General features: G+C 41.5%; 2 protein-coding genes across 5 annotated transcripts in view; one reads left to right on the plus strand and one right to left on the minus strand.

The window, feature by feature from the left end:
• LOC141773667 (echinoderm microtubule-associated protein-like 6) overlaps positions 1 to 25416 on the minus strand; it is a 512018-nt gene that overhangs the window by 246520 nt on the left and 240082 nt on the right. The gene's annotated exons all lie outside the window — the stretch shown is intronic.
• LOC141773478 (amine sulfotransferase-like) lies at positions 18490 to 24112 on the plus strand. The gene is made up of 7 exons (XM_074645348.1): positions 18490 to 18654; positions 19531 to 19689; positions 22464 to 22672; positions 22773 to 22899; positions 23201 to 23295; positions 23516 to 23690; positions 23811 to 24112. Exons 2-7 carry the CDS (start codon positions 19536 to 19538, stop codon positions 23927 to 23929), a joined length of 879 nt encoding a protein of 292 aa, XP_074501449.1. The 5' UTR covers positions 18490 to 18654; positions 19531 to 19535; the 3' UTR covers positions 23930 to 24112.

Here is a 25416-nt window from a genome sequence, read left to right on the forward strand (position 1 = left end):
CATAGGCATGGAGGCATGTTAATACGACGGAGTATTAGGGCCACATTGAGGTGAAAAAAAAAATCTGAGATTTTGCTATATATATATATATAGAAGGAGCTATAGGCGTCAACAGAACATTTAATCCAACATCTGAATAATTCAGAGAAACATTATTTTGTGTTCATTTCCTCTCAGATCCGTCTCAGGTATAATAACAGGGTGCAGATTGTGTTCCATCACAGCAGAGCTACTCTAGTGTATATGAATCCTTCACAGACCGAAGATGGATTTTAACGATGTTGTGTCTTCTGCTTTCCTTCACACCTTTCCATTTACTTCCACTGACAATTCAAATGCTTACCCCCTGGTGTCATGGCATATAGCAAAAAAACAATAACAACTCAATAAACAAAGAGGTAACATGTTGAACATTCTTGCAGGAATCACGCTGTGTTTTTTAAATGTTCTCGTTTTTTTTGTTCTAAATGTTTCTTCATTTACTCAGTAATTATCTATGCTTTAATTCTCATCAACCAAATTTGAAATACCCTGAGTAAATATGATTGTTTACCACATTTTGCTGTTTCAAGACTCTCATCAATCATTTCCAAACAATTTTCTCTTTTCTTCAAAAACAGAAACTTTTGTTCTCCCCTCAGGAGAAAGTTAAGAGTTTTGATTTTTCACATTTCACAGCTCTGATATACACCGATCAGCCATAACATTATGACCACTGACAGGTGAAGTGAATATCATTGATTATCTCGTTACTATGGCACCTGGTAGTGGGTGGGATATATTAGACATCAAGTGAACATTTTGTCCTTGTAGTTGATGTGTTGGAAGCATAAAAAATGGGCCAGCGTAAGGATGTGAGCGACTTTGACGAGGGCCAAATAGTGATGGCTAGACGAATGGGTCAGAGCATCTCCAGAACTGCAGCTCTTGTGGTATGTTCCCGTTCTGCAGTGGTCAAGACCTACCAAAAGTGGTCCAAGGAAGGTGAACCGGCGACAGGGTCAGACCCGAGGCTCATTGATGCACGTGGGGAGCGAAGGCTGGCCCGTGTTGTCCGATCCAATAGAAGAGCTGGAGCTCAAACTGCTGAAAAAGTTAATGTTGGTTCGATAGAAAAGTGTCAGAACACACAGTGCGTCACAGTTTGTTGCGTATGGGGCTGCGTAGCTGCAGACCGGTCAGGGTGCCCCGCGCTGACCCGTGTCTACCTGCCAAAAGTGTCTACAATGGGCATATGAGCATCAGAACTGGACCACGGAGCAATGGAAGAAGGCGGCCCGGTCTGATGAATCACGTTGTCTTTTACATCATGTGGATGGCAGATCTCAATCCGATGGAGCATCTGTGGGATGTGCCGGACAAACAAGTCCGATCCACGGAGGCCCCACCTCGCAACTTCCAGGACTTAAAGGATCTGTTACTGACGATTTGGTGCCAGATACCACAACAGACCTTCAGAGGTCTAGTGGAGTCCATGCCTCCACGGGTCAGGGCTGTTTTGGCGGTAAAAGGGGGACCTACTCAATATTAGGCAGGTGGTCATAATGTTATGGCTGATCGGTGTATAATAGCCTACAACAATCTCCTTATATTAGGCCCCATGTTATATTATTACACTATATAAACTCACAACAGAGAGATTAGTGTTTTCTCTCTCTCTTGTTTGACATGTCAGTTGTTTGTCTGGTTCAGACTTCATATCAGCCCGATTACAGCCTAACACGGCCGTCGAAGGGTGTCGGGAACATAGTCTGTATATAAAGATGGACGACGTGTCTCCACTTCCTCCCACTGTACAGAAGTGAGGCCAAACTGAGTGTATTTAAACAGGTAGTATTAGTGTGTGAAGAAAAAACTGCTGATTCATATTTTGTTGTTGTTACACACATCAGTAAATAACTGACGCAGGTACAGGTGCAGACACACCTGCAGGTCGTGGCTGTGCTGTGAATGCTTTTTGTCTACAGTAATATATCTTGTAAGTGAAGTTTTAACAGTCGCCATCTGGTAAAAAGATTGAGTTTTTGTAACTGGTGGATTTGACCCTGATTAAGCTTTGAAGAGATGTTGTAATTTGTCTGATTTTAATTTAGTTTTTTTATTCACTGGTGTTTTTTCTTTGATCGTGTTTTATGTTGCAGGCTGTGTTTTATCAGGGGGGAGAAGCTAAAAGAGTCATTTTGCAGCACTGTTTTGATGGCAGGCCAGGCTAAATCTTGGTGTTATGATATTTCGATAGTAAAATAATTTGTGGAAAAGTTTAGATTCTTTAAAGAAGCTTATGATTGTAGTAGGGAGGGCAAAGGTTTAAAGTTTCTGTGATAATAACACGTTAACGCAAATTTGTTTTAATGCCACTAATTTCTTTAACACATTAACAAAACTTGCGATTTTTAGTTTGTAGCGGGCTGTAGAGCTAAAGTGAACATACTGGTCTCATATGAAACAAGAAAACCTCAGGAACCCATCGTTACCAACCATGTCAGACTAACTTGTCGTGAAGGAGGCTAAATAACGCTCCAAACTTCCGCTAAATTCTGTCGAGGAAAAACTGTCATGGCCGTTTTCAAAGGGGTCCCTTGACCTCTGACCTCAAGATATGTGAATGTAAATGGGTTCTATGGGTACCCACGAGTCTCCCCTTTACAGACATGCCAACTTTATGATAATCACATGCAGTTTGGGGCAAGTCATAGTCAAGTAAGCACACTGACACACTGACAGCTGTTGTTGCCTGTTGGGCTGCAGTTTGCCATGTTATGATTTGAGCATATTGTTTTATGCTAAATGCAGTACCTGTGAGGGTTTCTGGACAATATCTGGCATTGTTTTGTGTCGTTAATTGATTTCCAATAATATATATATACATACATTTGCATAAAGCAGCATATTTGTCCACTCCCATGTTGATAAGAGTATTAAACACCTGACAAATCTCCCTTTAAGGTACATTTTGAACAGATAAAAAATGTGCGATTAACTTGTGATTCATCACGATATAACTTTTTTAATCGATTGGCAGCCCTTGTTTAAGATTTTGTCTGTTGTGTGTCACACTGAGGGAAAGAAAAATAAAGACACAGAGAGAGAGGCTTTGAGTTAAAACATGTCTTCAGACTGTCGCTGGCTTCTTGCTCAGGCTGTTGTCACACCTGTGGTGTGTGCTTTTCAGGTCTTCAGTAGTCTGCCAGAGCTTTTGACCAGAACCAACCCCCCTATAAACATCATCATAGTTTGGTCCTAGTCTAGCCTGTTCTCTGTGAGTGCTGGCAGAAAGGGACCCACTGGCAAGTTATTCCAAATCAGAGGGCTAAAGTTCAAGTGAAGTCCAGAGTGACTGGTGTTAAAGTCGAGAAATCTTTTATCATTTTTGTCCAGTTTAAAGTCATCAGTATTCACTAGTCTTCTGATATGCATTGTTGTGCCCAGATCGTCCTGATTTCATACCTGCATTATGTGTGCATACATTGGTTTGGAGAGAGAGAGAGAGAGAGAGAGAGAGAGAGAGAGAGAGAGAGAGAGAGAGAGAGAGAGAGAGAGAGAGAGAGAGAGAGAGAGAGAGAGAGAGAGAGAGAGAGAGAGAGAGAGAGAGAGAGAGAGAGAGAGAGAGAGAGAGAGAGAGAGAGAGAGAGAGAGAGAGAGAGAGAGAGAGAGAGTGCTGCCTGCTCCACCACCTCTCCCTCTTTCTGGGTGCAGCTTTGTGCGCCATCAAAAGGCCCTGAGCAAAGAGACATGAGCCTTAATTGTTGTGCTTTATCAGGGGGATAAAGGCGGGATGGGCATCAATTTAGGACGCCTTTATTAGACTACAAAGTGTGACAGACTGACGGAGAGATAATTGGCAGAGAGGGGAAAGGAGGACGGGATGAAAGAGGAGGAAAGGATGGAGAGACGAGGAGGAGCGGGGATGTGGATGGAGGCGTATTTGATCAGGCGGTTTACGGAGCAGAGAGAAGCAGAAGAAAACTGAAAACTGAACCAGATGAACCGGCTCCTCAGTTTGCAGCTATACCCGGATTGTTTTTGCAGGAAAGAAAATAAATCCTCCATCCATAACTAAAATCCATAATATTATCAATTTTGTGGAAAAAGTTCAATGCTCCTTTTTACACATTGCAGGATCCTCTTAGTGATCATTTAAAGTTTCACATATTTCTAAAATTATTATTTACTACATTGATTTATTCAGTCGTGGACTTTTTCTGTCTAGCAGCAATATTACGGCCGTCAATCGATTAAAATATTTAATTGTGATTAATCGCATGATTGTCAATAGTTAATCGCAACTGATCGCAAATTAATGGCACATTTTTTTTATCAAAATGTACCTTAAAGGGAGATTTGTCAAGTATCTAATACTCTTATCAACATGGAATCGGACAAATATGCTGCTTTATGCAAATGTATGTATATATTTATTATTGGAAATCAATTAACAACACAAAACAATGTCAAATATTGTCCAGAAACCCTCACAGGTACTGCATTCAGCATAAAAAAATATGCTCAAATCATAACATGGCAAACTGCAGCCCAACAGGCAACAACAGCTGTCAGTGTGTCAGTTTGCTGACTTGACTATGCCTTGCCCCAAAACTGCATGTGATTATCATAAAGTGGGCATGTCTGTAAAGGGGAGACTCGTGGGTACCCATAGAACCCATTTTCATTCACATATCTTGAGGTCAGAGGTCAAGGGAACCCTTTGAAAAATGTCCCTGCCAGACTTTCCTCGCCAAAATTTAGTTTGGAGCGTTATTTAGCCTCCTTCATGACAAGCTAGTATAACATGGTTGGTACCGATGGATTCCTTAGGTTTTCTAGTTTCATACAATGCGTTAAAGAAATTGGTGGCGTTAAAAAGAATGTGCGTTAATTATCGCGTTAACTTTGACAGCCCTATTTAATATTTAACTTGTTAAATGCTTCGTTAACAAATTAAATGTTTGCCGTACAGCTCAGATGTTTGCCAACAAAGCATCGCACTTAAATGTCTCTCCTCGACATTTTGAAGGATTTCCCGAATTTAAATGTTTGCAGAGTTAAGAGTCAGATACTTGTTGGGGTGTTATATGTGTATTTTAAGGCTTTGTGTAGTGTCAGGATGCACTCGCTGCTCAGCTTTCCTGCACGCCACAGCTTGTTAATGTGGCAGGATAATGTTGGCCTCCTTCGATTACATCTGAACTAATGTGTTTGTCTGATTATACTGTGGCAATATGAGGACTGTAAAACAAAAGCCGAGCATCATTTCCAATCTGTCCTCTACACAACACGCTAATTACGTCATTTAGTTTTGATGCATGTTAAAAAAGTGGTGAAAGAAAATGTTCAAAAAAACGACTTTGTTCTGTTCCGTTCTGTTTCTACCTAGGAGGCACTAGATCAGTTGTCGGGTTCACACTCTCTGTGTTACACTGTCATTCCCACAAATCACACACACTCTAATCATCCCTGGGTTCACACACTGACGGTGCAGCCCCGCGCCCCCCCACCCATCCCTCTCCTCTCCTCTCCTCTCCACCCCTGACATGAATATATGAGTGTTTTTATGTGTGCAGTGAAAAGGCGCCGCTGAGTTAAGTGGCCTTGTTGTATTCTGCTCGGGCTCTAACGGCTTCCAGTGGGGGGTGTGGATGAGAGTGGTGGTGGTGGTGGAGGTGGGGGGTGGATGAAGGAGAGGCCTGCAGCACCATGCCTAATCAGCCTTTCTCGCCAGGGTCAAGACTTTCTGTCTGGGTCCGCGGTGCTCCCTGCCACCGAGGACTCGCCCATTCAAGCGCACAATGTCCCTGTCAGTCCCGACAACACTTCCTGCCTCTGCTGGCTCCAGCCCTCGCAGGGATACACAATATTTCACAGCTCCAAACAATAGCCTGTCTGCCTGCACCCACCATATGGTTACTATGGGCCACAATATTGACACACATCACTAATTATTCAAAGAGAGAGAGAGAGAGAGTGAGGGAGCTGAGGAGCTGAGGAGCTGAGGAAGGAGTCTGCCGGGCGGTTTTCTCTCTGTAATGTCATGTGAGATCTGCTTCAGGAAAGTGTGAATGCAAACACCAAGAGGAAAGAGACTATACCCTCCGGAGTCCAGGTTGATTTTGGATCACTACATTTTTTTTCTTTGTTTAGCACCTTTTAAACAGTCCTTACCCCACATCCATGGTATCCTCTCTTTCAGCACAGACTCAGATATAAGTGTGACTTCTCATTTTGTCAACTTAACAAAGTATAAAGCTGCCAGGAACCCAACATATATTAAAAAAAGATTATACAGGTGCCTATAAAAACTTCAAAAATCTTCAGTCATAATCAATCAAAAATGTTAAAAAATATTGTTTCAATGTTCATACACATTTCTATACACTTTTACACACAAATACAGGAAAAATGTAATCATAAAATAGTCAATTTACATATAAAGTGATTTTATTCTATTTTATTTTTATTGTATTTTTTTGTATTAATTTATATCTTTCATTGAAAGAGAAGCCTGTAAAACACACACACACACACACATATATATATATATAGAGCTGTCAATCGGTTAACATATTCAATTGTGATTAATCACACATTTATTATCTGTTAAAATGAACCTTAAAGGGAGATTTGTCAAGTATTTAATTTATCAACATGGGAGTGGGCAAATATGCTTGTTTTATGGAAATATATGTATATATGTATTATTGGAAATCAATTAACATTTTGAGAATAAAGTCATAATAATACGAGAAAAAGGTTGTAACTTAATGAGAATAAAGTTATACTATTTCCAGAAAAATGTTGTAATATTAATTATAATAAAAATAAAATAATTATATATATACTCCATCCATAATTATATTTATGTTAAAAAAATAATAAAATGGAATAAAGTCATTTTTTATAATATATGACCTCATATCATATCTCACATAAATAAATATTGTATAATATATATTGTTACTGAAAAGATTTCTTGTTTCAAAACTGCCGCACTGTTTATTTGGCTGCTTTTTAGTAACACAGAGAAAAAGTCCTCGGAAGTTTGGGATGTTTTTGGTTTGAAGCGAGAGAGAGAGCGAGCGATGGAGAGAGGATGTGATCCATATTGACGGTGCTCTTTGTGAACAGGAGGACATCTGTGCTACAGTCTAGAAGCATCCAGCACACCTCTGTCCAACATATGTCTGTTCTTATTCCCACAGGAGCTTCCTAATGGCACAGGAAATAATATAAATGATGTGACCTTTGACCTCTGTCACGACGTAGAAGTCGTGGATGAAAAGAAAACCAAAGACAGAAAAGTCAAGCTCCGCTCATGTTTTACCATGAGTCACAGAGCAAAGCATAAGATATTCCTGAAAACAAACACTTGCTGATCCTTAAAAATATAATAATAATAATAATAATATTAATATAATAATCTTCAAACCATCTGGATGAAAACATTTTTGTCCACTGCTCTATTAAAAAATACTTTAAACAATTTTCTCAAGTTACAGTTGAATTTCTTTGTCCAGGTTGCTCCACAACAACATCGAAGAACACCAAGAATTACAACAAAATGCAAGTGACACACACCTCATATCACCCACATTTATTTGGTAGTACTGTACATAGCAAGCAACAGTACAAACAACACAAATAATGCATCACTGTCGATGTAATGCAACATAGGAACTTGATCTGACCGTCTCTGTGCCCTGTTGTGTTACAGAATACAGTAAAACAAAATACCATTGTTTGCTTTATCCTAGAAAGTCAGCTTCTTATAATTACCTGTTGTCTGCTCTACTGTGAAATTGTTCTCTGATTGTTTAATTGAGCTTCAGTGTGTTATTATGGTTTACCTAATGCTGAATATAATCTGTGAAACACACTGCACTAAAATATTTTTTCTTTTTTCATCACAGCCTTGGCAGGAGGGGGACTTGTTTTCAAATTACTTATTTTTGTATTCAAATCTTAGAATTAGTTTCAGATCCAGTAGATTTAACAAACTTTGCATTTCCACATGTTTGGGGTCAGTAAACTGCAGTTTAAAAATAATAATAACTATTGTAATGTATTATGATTAGGGGCATGCTCTAGCCCACAAACTGCACCTGATACCTTTTCCACAACAAATCTAACAGAAATATGCATTTTTAGATTGATTCCCTTCTGTACCTTCTAGGCAGCCATTGTATATATTTATTCATTGTCTGAATTATGAAATGCAGTTGCAAGTGCAGCCTGTTTACACAACTTGTATGTGTGTTCAAAAGAAGTTCATATATGATATGCCATTCTTTCACATTCAAAAACAAGATTTAAGATTTTACAACCACGTCAGCGGCTGTATTGTTCGGCTGTACTCAGGCACAGCGATGCTTCCAGCTAAATGCTAACGCCAGCGTGGCTATATGACAATGCTAACGCATTATCCGGGTAGATAAACATTGGTTTTATTTGATTTAGAGATGTTCGTTATGACTAATTTCCCTGACATTTAAACAGAAGTTCAAACTTAGACTATTCAACTGGTCAATAAGTAAGAAAACAGTCAAAACTGAGCGTAATTTAATCTATAAGGTTAAAAATTGTCCGAAAAAAATGTTGTGTATAGTAGAAGAGCCATTTGAGATTGTTAATCACATTTTTTCAATAACCAAATAAGATTTAAATGCCGCTGAAATCAATATGTCCCCAGTGTCTGTTCCGGTTGCCCGGTTAGTAATGTGTCACGAACCTGGATGGTGCAATATTTTATGAAACACAATAGGGTGGCCTAGATATTTTTTTCAAAACGACATGGTCATCTGGAATGAAGCTAAGTGGTGAGTGAGATTGGTGTGAAAATGGTCGTCAAACGCCGCTTTGTTTCATGTACGTATCATAACAACGGCTTGTATATCCGCCGTCCTCGCTCTTCCTGTTCCCCTTTTTGAATGATGAATACAGACTACCGCCACCTGCTGGTGTGGAGAGTTATTTCATCTCACGCAGTCGCAGAACGTATGTGGTGGTTGGCCGTTGGCTGTCGTCTTTGCGTTGTGTTTGAGTGCAACTTTTTGGCCAAGACACAGGCGATGTGACGCAATTGTTGACCTCTGTCGCCGCTAGTTCTTTGATGTCGGTTTGGACCTTAAGGGAAAAACGAACAGAGAACTGTACTATGTTTATTGTTACTATTAAATAAATGCCGCCTTTATGTTCTTAGTAATCTAAGCAGGTGTTCTGGTGTTTTCATTCCTTTACTCCTCCTTGAAAAGTACCTACAGGTCAAGCACTTAGTGCTTATATCACTCCATAGTGTGCTAAGGAAGTGCTTACATACTATATATATAAATGAAAATGAATAGAGGCAGTGATGCCTATGGTTGACATTAGACGCAAGCGTAAGCAGGAATACAGTCAGACACCTCTTCCAGTGTCTTCCCAAGAAGTCCTTTATACAACCTCAGTCTCTCCTGGCTTACTCCACCCCATGTCTCACTACCCCGGCCCTCGTAGAAGCCCCAGTCTGTCCCGGCCAGGCTGCCCCCTGAGTGGTGGGAATGTTCTCCTGTGCAGCAGGCCATGACAGGCCCATGTTGGGACAGGCCTCAGCGCTCCACTCCACAGAGCAATTGATTGACAGCCCTCACTGAGGGAGGTGGGATTCCTCATCTGTCAGTTAAAGTGATGCTGGAGATGAAGATGCGATGTAAGGGATCATGGAGTCTGGTGACATGTTACGAGCCAATGTTTCCTCCTCTCCTCTCCTCTCCTCTCCTCTCCTCTCTTCTCCTCTCCTCTCCTCTCCTCTCCTCTCCTCTCCTCTCCTCCCAGGTCCTTAGCAGCTAGGTAAAGTTAGCTTGTTGGCTGGGGGTGAAGGTTGCCACAGGTCCAGATGTTCCTGAGGTTTCCGATCCCTCTCCCGGCTCACTGTGATGTGCTGTGCCACATCTGTCTGGGCAGAGGTGTGCCATATTGCTTCCCATCTGCCACATGGCACACCCATGCGCACACACACACACACACACACACACACACAGAAACAGAGGCACACACATGCAGCGTGCCCAGAAACTGCCCATTTTAACCGGGGCCATAAATAGTGTAATTCATGGGTGTGAAACAGCGGGTTTTTAAGAGCGCTCAGAGGAACGGAGCGGAGCTGGAACCTTTGGCAGCTGACGGACAGATTTTCTGTTCCTGGTAGCCACATGAAACTCTGTGAACTGCACACTGAACACACTGAGACAGACAGGCGATGAAGACCTGCTGGTACAAGAAAATGAGAGTCAAAACCATCTTTGTCTTTCTCTTTCTTTCCCTTTGAATGTCTCTGTCCTTGTGCGTCTCACCATCTGTCTCCTCTCCTCTCGCTCTACAGCTCGGTCTCTCTTCCTGTCTCTCCTCCGTCCTCTTTTTGAGCCAGGGGGGCAGTATCGAAACGAATGTCACCCCTGTCCCAATGTTACTTAGGGGAAATTGACTCCTTAGCCTCGGTGCTGTTGGCGGCCATATGCTGATGTTTTCATATTCCAGAGAAATGAGGAGAGGGAGTCGTAAAGACTGCTAAAGTCAGAATTACAACCCTGGCTGCCACTGGTGAGGAGAGGGAGAGGCCCCTTCTGTCACACCTCGAGCGCTGTTAAAGCCCCAATCCCTCAGTCCTAGAAAGTGCCATGGGCTTCTGAAGTACCACATTAACACTGGCTTCTCAACGAAAGTTAGACACTTTTTTACATTGCTCCATTGGCAGGCAATTGGGTCTAATTCATGGCTTGCGAGGCAGCATGTTTAGCTTCTCGTTCTTATTAAACATTCACAACCGGGCGGAGGACGAGGCGCGGTTTCGTTGCTCTGCTGATTGTGGCTTTAGGAGACATCACTGTCTTCCTCAGCGCGGACCGTAGAGCTATAGGCAGCGTTTCCAGCTTATCTATATTTCATGCTTTTATCTGCTCTCAGCGTTTAATTAGGCAGTTAGCAGCTCGTTAAATTCTATTGAGAGCAAACTTTTACCTCGTTGCAAAGTTGTGCTGATGTTGAGCTTTTCCAGGCGATGGGAGGATTTTGATTACCTTGCATCCACGGTGTCATAAGTTAGTAGTGAGTTATGCGGTCTTTGTGGTTTAGCACCTCATCTTTTTCAGGGAGAATATTCTCCTCTGACATTTTTTTCTTCTTATTGAGACAGATGGAGGAATAAATAGTTATTAAACTGGCGTCTCTAGTACAGCAAGCAAGAATTTAGCAATTATTAAACCAACAATAACTGATTGTTTGGCCACTTGGGGGCAGCAGAAATATGCTGTGGACCCAACACTGACAAATTATTATTATTATTTTTAAGGTTGTATGGTAAAATTGTTAGCAAACAGTTGATTATTTACTAGGGCTGTCAGATGTAACGCGATAATAACGCGTTAATGCAAATTTGTTTTAACGCCACTAATTTCTGTAACGCAACTTGCGATTTTTAGATTGTAGAGGCTAAATACTGCTTCAAACTTGCGCTAAATTTTGTCGAGGAAAAACTGACATGGCCATTTTCAAAGGGGTCCCTTGACCTCTGACCTCAAGATATGTGAATGAAAATGGGTTCTCTGGGTACCCATGAGTCTCCCCTTTACAGACATAATAAATATATACATACATTTGCATAAAGCAGCATATTTCCCCACTCCCATGTTGATGAGTATTAAATACTTGACAAATCTCCCTTTAAGGTACATTTCGAACAGATAAAAAATGTGCGATTAATTTGCTATTAATCATGATTAGCTATGGACAATCATGCAATTAATTGTGATTAAATATTTTAGTTGATTGACATCCTTACAATTTACACATTCACTTGACAAGGAGCAACGTTAGTATTAATTTGCGTTTGTATCCACCTGATAAATGTATGTCCAATATTTCTTCTCCTTCTAGTTCTGCTTTTGGTCTCCACCAACTCAGGGAAATATCTGGCTCTTTAGCAGCTAAATACACCACTATGTTCACAACTAGTTGCTAACTTTGCCTACAGTTTGGTTCAGGGCAGGGTTGGTACAGTGGGTTTATCAGAGTTTTTTCCACTAAAAACAGCTGCCTGCCTGCTGAGGCCAAAAACGATGCAATGAGAACGAGAATGAGAGAGTGAACCAAAACAATAAAAACCTTCCTAAGTAGTTTCCTTGCCTAAACCTAACCAAGTCGATCTTTTCCTTAACCTAACTAAGTAGTTTTTGTCATGTAACTTCTGTACTGAAGTTATGCCACTTCCGGTGTGGTGTAACTTAACTATGATCTTTCCTTAACCTTACTAAGTTGTTTTTGTCCCCTAACTTCCGTACTTAAATTACGCTACTTCTCGTGTGGCGTAACTTAACTATGATCTTTCCTAAACCTAACTAAGTAGTTTTCTCGCCTAAACCTAACCAAGTCAATCTTTTCCTCAACCTAACTAAGTCGTTTTTGTCATGTAACTTCTGTACTTCAATTACGCAACTTCCCTTGTGGCGTAACTTAACTACGATCTTTCCTAAACCTAACTAAGTAGTTTCCTCACCTAAATCTAACCAAGTCGATCTTTTCCTTAACCTAACTAAGTCGTTTTTGTCCCGTAACTTCCGTACTTAAGTTATGCCACTTCCTGTGTTATTTTAACACAAACCACAGTCTTTTCCTTAACCTGACTAAGTAGTTTTTGTCATCTAACTTCCGTAAATTACGCTTCTTCTGGTGTGTTTCCTGTTAAGATGGGAGTTTATTTTGAAAAGACTGGAGCGGCAATTGACGCTGGACATTCGTAGGAAAACGCACAAAAAAGGAGGAATAACTTTTCGTAAGATATACAAACTGTTATCCGTGTAATATGTTGCAGTTGCATGTGCCATAAGTTTGTAGTTTAAAGTACCTGGTTTTCAACTCTTGTCCAGGGAGCAGGTAGTTATTCTGGGTTTGGTGTCCTTTCTTTGCTTTGGTGTTATGGGCCACTGTTAGCAGACGGACTTCCAAACCAAATTGCCAACCTGCTGCTCATAACGAAATGACAAAAATGACATGTGTTGACCTCTGGTACAGCAGAGAGAGAGAGAGAGAGAGAGAGAGACATGCTTTGCCTCGTTCCACGACTCGGCCTGCAACAACTTTCCAACGTGAGGCCCGTCAGTGGACCTGCGGGTCCCATGTGAGCCAATCAGGGCTGTTATGTAAGTGTAGGGTGTTTGAAAATGGCTGCGGCCGGCCACTCAGATATGGCTTGTTGCTGATAATCGGTGGCGTGGCGTGGTGCGGCGTGCGGCTGACAGATGCCTGCTCCAGCTGGTACAGGGGGGGTTTATCGCCCGGTTGGAACGCGGGTCCTCACACCCCTCCACTGTGCTGGCCACCGTCGCCGTGTTTAATGAGTCACGAATTGCCTGTTTGTCTTCTGCTCCCTGCTGTTTCTGCACTCCCGCTTCCAGAACAATCCCTGAAACACATGCTGCTGCGCTCCGCAGAGCAGCCAGACAGGCAGGCTCAGCCAAACTGTTGTAAAGAACAAAGTTGTCATTTTTTATTTCTTCCTTTTTTGTCATTTTTTCTTCTTCTTGGGTGTTCATCTAAGAGAGGGATGGCTTGTTCTGTAATAAAGCTGCCTTTTCAGATGCTGTGCCTGACCTCGCCAATATGGCTACCCCGAGAAACCAGTGCCCATTTGAAGCCCCTGACAAACACATAAATGGCTCTATAATTGGGCCGCTTTGTTGTGCGAGGTGCTGGCTCGCCTGAAAGTGCCGTTGAACACTTTGTGGTAAATGGAGTTACATTATGACAACACATGGCAGTTGCTAAAGGAGCAGAAACTGGCACACTGATAAGACATAAGCAGGTGGTGTTGACACAGAAATGGGTTGTTTTAAGTCACTAGAAAAAACACAATTTGAAAAAAAAAAGAAAGTTTTCTGCGACAGCTAAGCAGATCACATATTCATCCCCAGGCCAGCGACAGAGCTGTGTGACTCGGCAAGAGAGGAAGGATCTGCAGTCCAAGTAAACACAGAGACGCTTGGATGACCATCAAATGGACCAGAGCATGCACACACACACACACACACTCACACGTACACACTCACAGAAGGGGTGTTTGTAGCCCGTGTTAGGGGATGTTCTGCAAGCTGCCCAGAGCTTTGCCTTAATCTCACCTGTTTAATCTGCAAGGTTGGGCGACAGCTTCTGTAACAGGAACAGGTGGCTCAAACAACTGCTGCTGGACAAACTTAGAGAGGCCGTTCTGGAAAAGTTGATGAAAGCCCCGATCGGATTTTTTGAGCATATTAATTGGAAATTTATACTTTTATAATCTTGAGGAGAAATACTTTGATGGGAAAGAAACTTTTCACGCTTTTCTAAGTAACCCACCATGGGTCTTTTTTAAAAAAAAGTTTCATTATAATAGAATACATTTACAAACTGGGCTGTGAATTAGCTTTTGCACCAGCCACATTATCCACTTGTTAAAGTTACCTGTGCCGTTGAATATATGCAAAACATCTACACCCCAAAATTCCACTTGCGTAAGACACACACAGACTCAGAATATCTGATGATCAGAAGAAGTGAAAACTATCCGTGGAATCTTGGCAGCGTCCGGATTCGGCCCAGTGCCGTGAAATCCTCATTCGGCGGGGCTGCTCTTTGTGGCCGGCTCTGGGTTCTCGGAGTGGCATTCTTCTCATTGTACAGGTCACCGAGACAGAGGCGGCCGGCCTGAAAAGATCCTCGGTGGGGGGAAACAATGGCTTAAGGCAGCCCATAAATGTCTCCTGTTCGGCTTCGGCCCATTGACTCTTTGCCTCCCCGCCAAGCAGGGCCCTGTCAGACCAGCCCCTCTCTCTAACAGCTTAATTAGCAGAAAGAACAACAATGTCGGAGCCTGTTTCGACTGAAATAAAAACAAGAAAAGACCCAAAAGCTGCTCTCTCCGCCTCTCATTGTCTCCGTGCGGCCTGTGATAACAGAGCTCTGACTTTTCTGTTCAACTTAGTACAAATAAAACAACATTCCTACACTGTTCCATGAGGAGCATGACGACCGACTGATGGACCAGCAAAGGGGGGGTTCTCCACTCTGGTTGTGTGGTTTAAAAAGGCTGTTTCTGATTTATTATTGTGCTCTTATACTATAACTTTGACACAATATGTTAGCATTGGAGTGTCAATATGAAAGTAGTGTGAACTCTTTGATGACCAGAGGCGCAGAGAGATAACCTCCACATTCCAGAGGGGTGAATCCCTTTATTGAAAAACTGTCCGTCTGAAGGCTTTGCTCCGAGCTCAATATGATTTTCATTTTTCATGATAATGGTGATGGCGATGATGATAATGCAGTTTGCATTGTAATGCTAATGTGAGTTCCTGGTGTCACAGGGAGACCGTGCGAGGAGACGCTGCACTGGCGTCCACCACGCTGGCTTTGAACCTCCTTTCGCCCTTCGATGTCTGACTGACTGATGGATCGTGTCTGACTGAAACCCTGTGTCGGTCTTTAACTTTGTCCTCCTACTTACATGTTTCTGTCAATCAGTTGGTTTGTCTGCCTTTTAGTCTCTCTCCTCCCTAGTGCATTTACAATTATGTTTCATCTTCACGTCTCCTCTTTCTATGTCTGCACACTTGCTTATCTGGTAGGGCTGGGACACACCTATCTCCCGATTCAATACTATCACGATACTTGGGTGCGATTCGATATTACGATTTGTTATGATTTTTATTACATTTTTTAACACTGGACCATGGGGAAAAGTTGAATCATACACTTCTAGGGACTTTTACTTCGGAAAATATCTAAACTGATACAGTAAATTTTTTTGATTTTCAGCATGTATGTAGTCAGAGATGTCCATATAGTCAAAATATAGACAGAGTTAAATATATCAGTCGTTCAGTCAGGCATTATTTATGAACTTTTTCCAGCAACCAAAAAAATCCAACAATAAAGACATTTCCCTCACAAATTAGTGGTGAATATAATCCAATCAATCCTATTTCCATATATGTATTCTGTATATACAATTCCCTTTGTTAACACCTTATTTTGAAAAACGGACGTAGTCCCACGTGTATACTTCTGCTAACTTCTCCAAGTCCGTCTCTAGCTCTCCCGTCAGCTCCGTTTTCTTTATCCATCCATGGTCAGCTCCATCGGGGCTGTTTGAATGCATTTAACATAAATGTCAGTATATGGGTGCTCTACAGTTGTAGCGTCGACCGATTTGACCACGGAGATGAGAGTGACGGCCAACTTGACCGCATGTTACCGCGATACGATAAAGTTTCTCGTCCGTGACAGAGTTAGCATGCAGCTTTAGCCATGATGTCTAGCTCTGCTTTTCCTGCCAAAGTGTTTCCATCCTTTACTGGATGTGTAGTGTTTACCACTTTGGATTTAACATGTGAGGGTGCAGGTCAGCTGCGATCTGTTTTGGTTGACGGATACGGAACGCATATGACGTCACGTTACTCAGACTACAACAATAAAAGCGGTAACTTCCTTTTACCTCTGCATAGACTTAAATAAAGTAAATATATTGATTCTGGTATTAAAGAAATTGATTTCAAAATTGTAAAAAAAAAAGATTGTCTATTGTCAGATACCTGAACGTGGCCCTCTTCATACCTCTAGATTTTTTTTATCTGCCTTACCCATTAATCTCCCTTGTCTGTTTGTGCCCCATCTTTCCATATCTCCCCGCTGTCATTCTTTGTTTTGTTTCTTTTATCTGCGGTTCACATCAAACACTGGCACCAGATTGATTCTCATGTGAACAAGGCTGCAGTGGGGGTGCAGGGACCTCTTCCCCGGGCTTTGAAGCTCCTTCCCATCCTGTAGACCCCCCTACCCCACCCCAACACACACACACACACACACACACACACACACACACCCTCTTTTCCCTTCCCACTCCCACCCCTGTCCTCTGTGGTAAATTTCAAAACACATCGACACAATTACACAATTTCTCTTATTACATTAAGCAGAAAAAGCAGGCCCAAGAGATTTATCTGGCTACACTGCTGTGTGCAGGACATCAGAGTTGTGCTTAGTGGTGCAAGAAAATATTGATACACTTGAGTATCCAATATTATGTTTTATGATACTACATCGATTGTCAAAAACACTGTATTGATTTCTAATTAATACTTCACATGCAAGGATTCGTGAAAGACAAAGTGGCTCAGACTGCACAAAAAATACTGCTATGATGTTGGATCTTTTTTTCACTCAGATTCAATGCATATGTTGGTGTGTTCTTCATACCATGACAGTTTTCCAAAGATTAGGTTTAAAAAAAACAACACATATATCACTTACAGTATTTCAATATAATCGTAACCCGTATCATGATTAGGGCTGGGTATTGGTACTCCATACCTTTAAGGTGTTGGAAATAACCCAGAACCAAGTAGTATTGAAACTTCTCCAGTCAAACGATACCTGCAACATACAGATTTACAGTATCTATCAATCAGCACTCATGAACCTTTTTCCTCTGTCTATCTACAGTAGGCTACCCATTTATCATATATTAGACTACATTGTGTTATCTAATATGATAATAAAGGCTACATTTACAAAAGAATTAGAAACTTCTGAAGACTGAAAAGTATATTTCACTCACTCCACCATCCCAGCAAAGATTTGCTTCATATAGTAGGCCTGCGTAAGTTTTCCAGCTGGGCATGTGGCAACTGTTGGATAATGTAAGAGCTTGTCCAAATGTAATAAAATGAGTTTATATTTCATGAAAACTAGAACTGGGTTTGTTACTATATAACAGAAAGAACAGGCGACAGCTGGATGTTTTTGCAGGTATATTTGGAAAATTAAAGAAGTTTAAAAACGTAACGTTACAAATAGAGACTGTGTAAACACGCTTTAAAAACAGATGTGCTCACAGCTGACTGTACTGTGAGGTGGTCAGCTTACACGGTGTGTTTTCTATGTAATGTTACGACAGATGCCTCTCTCATTCAGCAGCTTTGTTCGATTACACTATACGTTGTCTCTCACCGTCCCGTCACGTACCGCTTAGTTTCTTCCTCACGATGGACAGCCAGCTTCCGCATCATCGAAGTCTTGCCCCATATCCATGTTGTTCAAATCGTCCGTCGTTAACCTCCAATGTGTCTGAAAACATTCCTGCTGCTGTCACACCGTTTGTTTGAGTTACAGCGACCTGTGACAACTGCGTCACGACTGTGGAACCAAATAGATTTATCCTGCCCCGGTTGTTAGTGACCCTGGTCCGTGCCATTCACATTGAAATCGACGAGAAGATGCAATGCACATGATAGAACATACGTAGATTGGCCTACTTGCCTGTAAATGGTAAATGAAGTAGTCCCCTGTGTGTTTCCATGCCAGAACTGCTTTTCCACATGCAGCTCGGGTTCAGACATGTTCATCTTGTTCTTTGGCAATGTTTCAGAGTTAAGGTGTGTTGACGTATACCCACTCAGGTGAAGTTCAGCCCTGGAACAGCCTTGTGCCTCATTGCGGAACTATTGTCAACTGTGTGAAGACGTACAACCCACATAACTTATTTTTTTTAATAGCAAGGCCCTTTGAGTCAATAATTGAATGTGCCAGAATTTTCTTCAGCTGAACAAAGACAAAACTGAGGTCGTAGTTTTTGGAGCCAAAAAGGAAAGATTGAAGGTTAGTGCTCACCTACAATCTGTGATGTTAAAAAGCTCGGACCAAGCCAGAAATCTTGGTGTAGTCATGGACTCTGACCTGAGCTTTAACAGCCATATTAAGACAATTACAAAGACAGTGTACTATCACCTGAAGAATATAGCAAGAATTAGAGGACTGATGTCTCAGCAGGATTTGGAAAAACTAGTCCATGCATTTATCTTCAGCCGACTTGACTACTGTAACGGCGTCTTTACTGGTCTTACTAAAAAATTCATCAGACAGCTGCAGCTGATTCAGAACGCTGCTGCTAGAGTCCTCACTAAGACCAAGACTGTGGATCATATCAGTCCAGTTCTGAGGTCTCTACACTGGCTGCCTGTCTCTCAGAGAACTGATTTCAAAATACTCCTGAATATATTTCTGATCTTCTGCTGTGTTATGAACCATCCAGACCTCTCAGGTCATCTGGATCAGGTCTGCTTAGTGTCCCCAGAGTCAGACCTAAACATGCAGAAGCAGTGTTCAGTTTTTATGCACCAAATATTTGGAACAAGCTCCCAGAAACCTGCAGGACCGGCTCCAACTCTGAGTTCTTTTAAATCAAAGCTTCAAACTTTCCTGTTTGCTGCTGCCTTTTATTAAACCAAATAATTATCTTATACTTCACTAGAACTTTTACTCTTGTGAGTTATATTCTATCCTAGCTTTTATTTGTAGCTTGTTTTTATTTTCTAATCTTTAATGTTTTTATAACTGTTTTAATTATGTCTTAATGTTCTTTTGCACTATGTCGCAATGTTCTTGAATGTTTATGTAAAGCACTTTGAATTGCACTGTTGCTGAAATGTGCTCTACAAATAAAGCTGCCTTGCCTCATGTATGTGTTTAATATAGCATCCATGGACTCTCTGGACTTAGTGAGCCCTTACCTGTTCAAGCACAGAAAGAGGAACTTTTTGGTCCAGGATGAATTGCGACCAGCGGACCTTGATGCTCTGCAGCATTTTGAGACCCGTCCTACTGATATCTTCCTCATCACATACCCTAAGTCAGGTCAGTTGCTTGCTATAATTTGTCACAAAGATCAGCACCTTTACAGCTTCTTTATCACACAACTGATTATAAGCATTGATTCTATTAGGCATGAGGGAATGAAATGAATGAAAATACTACACAACATGCATGCTTTGAAAAACCGTTATCAGTAATGTAAAATATATACATTCTACCATTGAAACTAAATGGGATTCTAATTAGGGATAGTGGATTCAAAATAATACATCAATTTTCATAGACTTTAAACATTTTCATTCATTCATTATCATTTTCTATTCAAATCTTCACATCTTTTACTGCCTTGTCTTTGACTCAATTCTAGTGTCTTAGAAGAATAGTAACTGTAATTCACAATATATTCATTGCAGAGGTAGTACATTTGTCAACCCTGAGCAAGTTCTGCAGGTCTTTCAGGCTAGGGTGGCCTGTATGAAGCTTGACAGGTGATGGGGCAAAAGACATCCAGTGAGCATTCCCCGCTGCTCGTAAAGCTCATCGCTGTGAGAGCATGAGAATAAATAAATATAGTAATTGGAGGTGGCTCATATGACTGTATAAATCTTTTTTATAAACTCCTCCCTTCTCCAGTGGAAATGACGCCTTTGGATAAAGCACAATTTGCATTAAATTGACTGCAACATGCAGCAACACTTTAGTTTTTAAGCTGAAGAAAGTTCAGGTCAGGTTAAAGGTGGGGGAGGCAGGTAATTCCATAATAACTTTCAGTATATTGTATTTCAATTGGTAGCCAAGGGTATAGGCAGTTTTCTGGAAAGAAAAAAACAAACAAAAAAACACCAGAATTTGGAAATACAGCCCTCATCCTGCAGCTTTCCTCTCTCCTGTTTCTCTCCTAAACCCCTCCCACCAGACGAGCAGGGAGTTACATACGGTAACCATTAGTCATTCATTTCAATCGTCATTGTTCTGACAGTAACCAGTCCCGCTGCACACGGCACCCTTTAGTGCCGGTATGAAACAGTTTGTGTCCCGTGTGTCACGTTACAATTAACTGTTTGTTTGTGTCCCGTGTTCACAACATTCAGAGTCATTTTCACTGTTCGTAGTAGTTTTAAGCCCAACCAAGTATTTTTTTCCTAAGCATAACTATTGTGGTTTTGTTGCCTAATCCCTTGGCCAGACGCCCCAAGGGACATAACAAAGGGGCGGTATGTGACGAGTTGGAATGAAATCGTGCTGGTTAACCATGCACACCCGAACTATTTCCCAATTGTAAACCCACGTAAATTAGAAGCAGGTTTTGAGCATGTAGAATGTTCATACAAGAAAAAGGAAATAATTGCCACAGAACGACACATATAAACATGTTTATATGCAGGATGACATCTTTTGTCAGCGCCTTCCAAAACTGTCATAAAACATTGTTAAGAAATCACAGTGATTAGATGAGCTGGTAGGCATTTTCAAAGGAGTGGCCAAAATGTTTTCTCATGCAACTCCCGTTAAAGGATTAGTTCACTGTTTATCAACCATTTTGAATGATGTCATGTTATTTACACTCAGCTGCCAGTTTATTAGATACATCCAGCTACAGTAAACCTAATGCGGTTGAATCCAACAGTCCTGCAACAAACTGTCATGAAGGTTATAATTACTTTTAATATGTTTTCACTGGCGTTGGTTTGTTTGTTGGTTTGTCCATTTGAAGGATTACTCTAAAAGTCCACAATGGATTTGAATGACATTTTTTGGAGGGGTGTGGTGTGGCACAATGAACAATCCATTTGATTTTGGTGGCAATCCGGATCATGATCCGGATTCAGGATTTTTTTTTAAATAACTCCTTTCAGACTGTGCATTAACACCACAGGCTTTAGGACATGCGCAGTGTAACTGATGACGCGTTCATGACCTGTCACCCTGCCTCTTTCCTTCTGCCTGCAGCGAGAGGGACAGTCCAGTTTGAATGTGTTTTACGATGCTCCGCTACGTACAGCTGATCTCAACATAAACAAAAATACACGTGGATGATGGCGCAAACTGAACGGAGAGAGGGGGGCAATCGTAATTGGCTCGCTTGGTGGAGGTCTGTGCTCTCCGAGTGCCATTCTAGTGTTCAGTTTGAAACTGTTTTAAAGAGGTGTTAATTACCAGCCGCTACAGCAACGCTGGTATTGTTTTCGCCTTGTGTGTGTGAGTCATCATGGCTAAATGTGGTCCTGGAGACACCTACTGTAGGGGGAACTACAACAGAGGCATTTTTGAGTACTTTGAGTGTTTATATTTCAGTCTGTCTGGACAGATATCGTCACTGCGACAGCATCACAAGATGCAGTCACGAAACTTTACAGATGTGTGCTTGAGATCAAAATGACGGCTGAGTTAGAAGATAGGCGTGGACCAAGCAAAGGGGCAACTGAACCCTCACTTTACGCCCCTGGTCTGATTTGGTGTCACAAAGCTTTACAGGTGTTTAGTTGAGATCAAACTGAAGGCCGAGGCCGAAGATGGGTGTGGTCCATGGGTAAGGGGCCATTGGCCCCCTCATTATACACCCCTGGCTCGATTTGGCGTTGCGGGTGGTGTGATCCCATCGTAAGATGGTCTCTTGTTCAACTTTATGATCGTTCTGGAGTATGTAGTGTGCTGTTGCGTTATACTGACAGGTGTTTCTATTATTTTCTCCACCACATTTATATCAGTGAGGTATGCTAAATAACAGAAACAGTTTGGTCTGGTCTGGTCTGGTCTGGTATGGCCTTACTCCTCTTTTGTATTTGAAACATCCTCTTTTTTATGTGACTCTGCAGGCACAGCATGGATGCAGCAGGTCCTGGTCCAGATCATAGATGCTGCACACCCTGACTTGGCAGAAGATGCCACCAATAGGGTACGAGTTCCTTGGCTGGAGGAGAGAACCGCAGACAATCCTTTCCGAGAAAGGCCAGATCCTCGGATCTTTGGCTCGCATCTCCCCCCCGACATGTTGCCCCAGGGAGTGAAAGCCAAACAACTCAAGGTAATTTACAATTTGCAATATTCAAGCTATCAATTCAAGCATCCATCTGTGGCCAGATTCACAAAATACATTTATACGTTAATATTTTGTTTTCCTTTAGGTTGTGTATGTTTGGAGGAATCCCAAGGATATCCTGGTGTCCCTTTATCACTTTGCCCACAGTTTCGTGATGTTGGAAACACCTCAGAGCTTTGATGATTTCTTTCAGCAGTTCCTGGATGGTAATGGTAGGTTCAGAACTATGGACTTTGTTAAGTTTTGTAAAACTGTAACTATAACTGCTTCACAACTATGTTTTCGCAATTTTTACGTGTAGGATTGTCTGATTTTATTGTAATATACAACAAAGACTTGATATTTGAAATGAGGTATTTCACTTTTCAAAGAAAACATATATTTGTTAATCTCACTTTATTTTTGTGAGGTTGGTAGTATTTATTTAGGTTTAAGGATGCAAAATAACCACAAACAATACCAGCAAGTCTCACTCACCTTTTGTGTTTTATTTTCATATCTTTTGTCCAACAGTTTACATGGGATCATGGTTTGATCACGTGCAAGAATATCACGCAGCACGACACCAACTGAACATCCATTTTGCGCAGTATGAGAACATGTTGAAGGTTGGAAATCATCTTTTCATCCATTGTATGTTTAATAGAATATTTGACCATGATAAGAATATATAAATTAGTTGAGTATTGCATCACGCCTGAGAACCGACGACGTTCAAACACTTGAATGATTCCTGCAGATTTTAGATTTAGAGGGGTGTTCCTGTTGAATAATATACAAACATATTACATATATATTAAAACAATCATAAACATCTGTGATTAACAGGACCTCAGAGGGGAAGTTGTGAAGCTTTGTGCTTTCCTGGGAAAAAAGTTGACAGATGAAGCCATTGATCATGTTGTGGAGACGTCCACCTTCAAAAACATGAAGGCCAACCCCAAAGCAAACTACAAGGACTTCGATAAAACCAACCGCTACGTGAAGGAAACCATGCGCAAAGGTTTGTCTCCTCGATTTTTTGTCATTTACAGAGAAAATAAAAGATTTTTAATGGCGGGAAAGAAATAAGCAGCAGACACAGTACAGACAGGCACATCTCTGACTTTTTCTGTGTCAACAGGTAAAGCAGGTGACTGGAAGAATTTCTTCACAGTGGCCCAGAATGAACATTTTGACAAGGTGTTCAAGGAGAAGGCGGGCAACTTGCCTCTGACCTGCACCTGGGAGATAAAACAGTAGCTCCTCTTAAATTCAGCTCAGCCCTTAACTGGAGAGAGTCTCCCTCAACGTGACCTGACAGTCACAAAAACAGTGATTCACTCCCTCAGTGATGAACAGTCCCCATGAAAACTGTCCATGTGAAAATATGCATTGCTGTAATTTGGGTGAACTGACCCTTTAAATAAAGATATTGTGCTCATTTTCAGGTTCATGCTTGTATTTTTGGTTTCTACTAAAAGATGTTTACATGATTTAATGTTCAAACAACACATTCTTTTTCTCATACTGTCTGTCTGACAACGGAATTACGTTGCTAGGAAACAGCTTGGGTCCATGTTTACTTCCTGTCAGCTGATGTCATTCACATACATTGATACTTTCACAGTATTTATATATCACTTAAACCTGCTTTATAATATAAAAGACAGGAAATTCTCACTTTTTACAATATGGGACCTTTAACACAAAGCAGAAATAAACGATCAACTAGAATGGCACTCGGAGAGCGCAGACCTCCGCCAAGGTGCCTGGCTTTAAAAACAGATCAGAGCTCACAGCTGGCGGTACCGTGAGCTGGTCGGCTTATTATTAACACGGTGTGTTTCCGTGTTACGTGTCGGCGGATGCCTCTCTCATTCAGCAGCCTTGTTGTGTCTGTATAATGTTACACTACGTTGTCTGTCTACCGCTTTTTTCTTTCTCACTGCGGACGGCCAGCAGCTCTTGCCACTCCTTGATGTCTCGCCACACATCCACACACGTATCCCTCTGCTCTCAGAAGAAGGAAGGAGGCGTGGTCAGGCGTCATCAACGCGTCATCAGTCACACTGCGCATATGTTATATACCCTGTGGTCTTAATGCTCAGGCTGATCGGAATCCTTAAAAATATTCCTGAATCCGGATCGTGATCTGGATCGCCACCAAAATCGAATTGGTTGTTCATTGTGCCACACCACACCCTTCCAAAAGATGTCATTCAAATCCATCACAAACTTTTGGAGTAATCCTGCTAACAGACAAACCAACGCCGGTGAAAACATAACCGGCGGAGAAACGAGGCCTTTGGCCTTGGCGGAGGTAATTAACTAGTAAGTAGTAGTAATAGATCATGATAGTAGTGTGTGTGCAGGGCCACAATCCAGTGTGTCTCCTATTATTTAAGGCACTTAATACTTGTACTACATTAATGTTTTAACCATTTATTTTTTGTAACTGCTGCATCTTTGTTTGCTTCCATTTTTCCTGTCACTGAAGAGTTCAAGTTTGTCGTCACAGTTTTGAGTTCAAAGAAGTTGAAGATGAACATAAGCTTTATATATGCATGGTCATTGTGTTGATTTTTTCACCTCTTGTCTAGCCAGGGCTTTGATGACCCGTCAATAAATCCACCGGAAACAAGTGATGTTGTGACTCTTTTTTTCAATTGGACGGTCAAGCATGAAGTTCAGCCCTGGGACAGCCTTGTGCCTCACTGCGCCAGTATTGTCAATTTCCTGACTGCGTG

Source organism: Sebastes fasciatus, chromosome 9 (assembly GCF_043250625.1).
Source record: "Sebastes fasciatus isolate fSebFas1 chromosome 9, fSebFas1.pri, whole genome shotgun sequence".
Lineage (NCBI taxonomy): Eukaryota > Metazoa > Chordata > Actinopteri > Perciformes > Sebastidae > Sebastes > Sebastes fasciatus.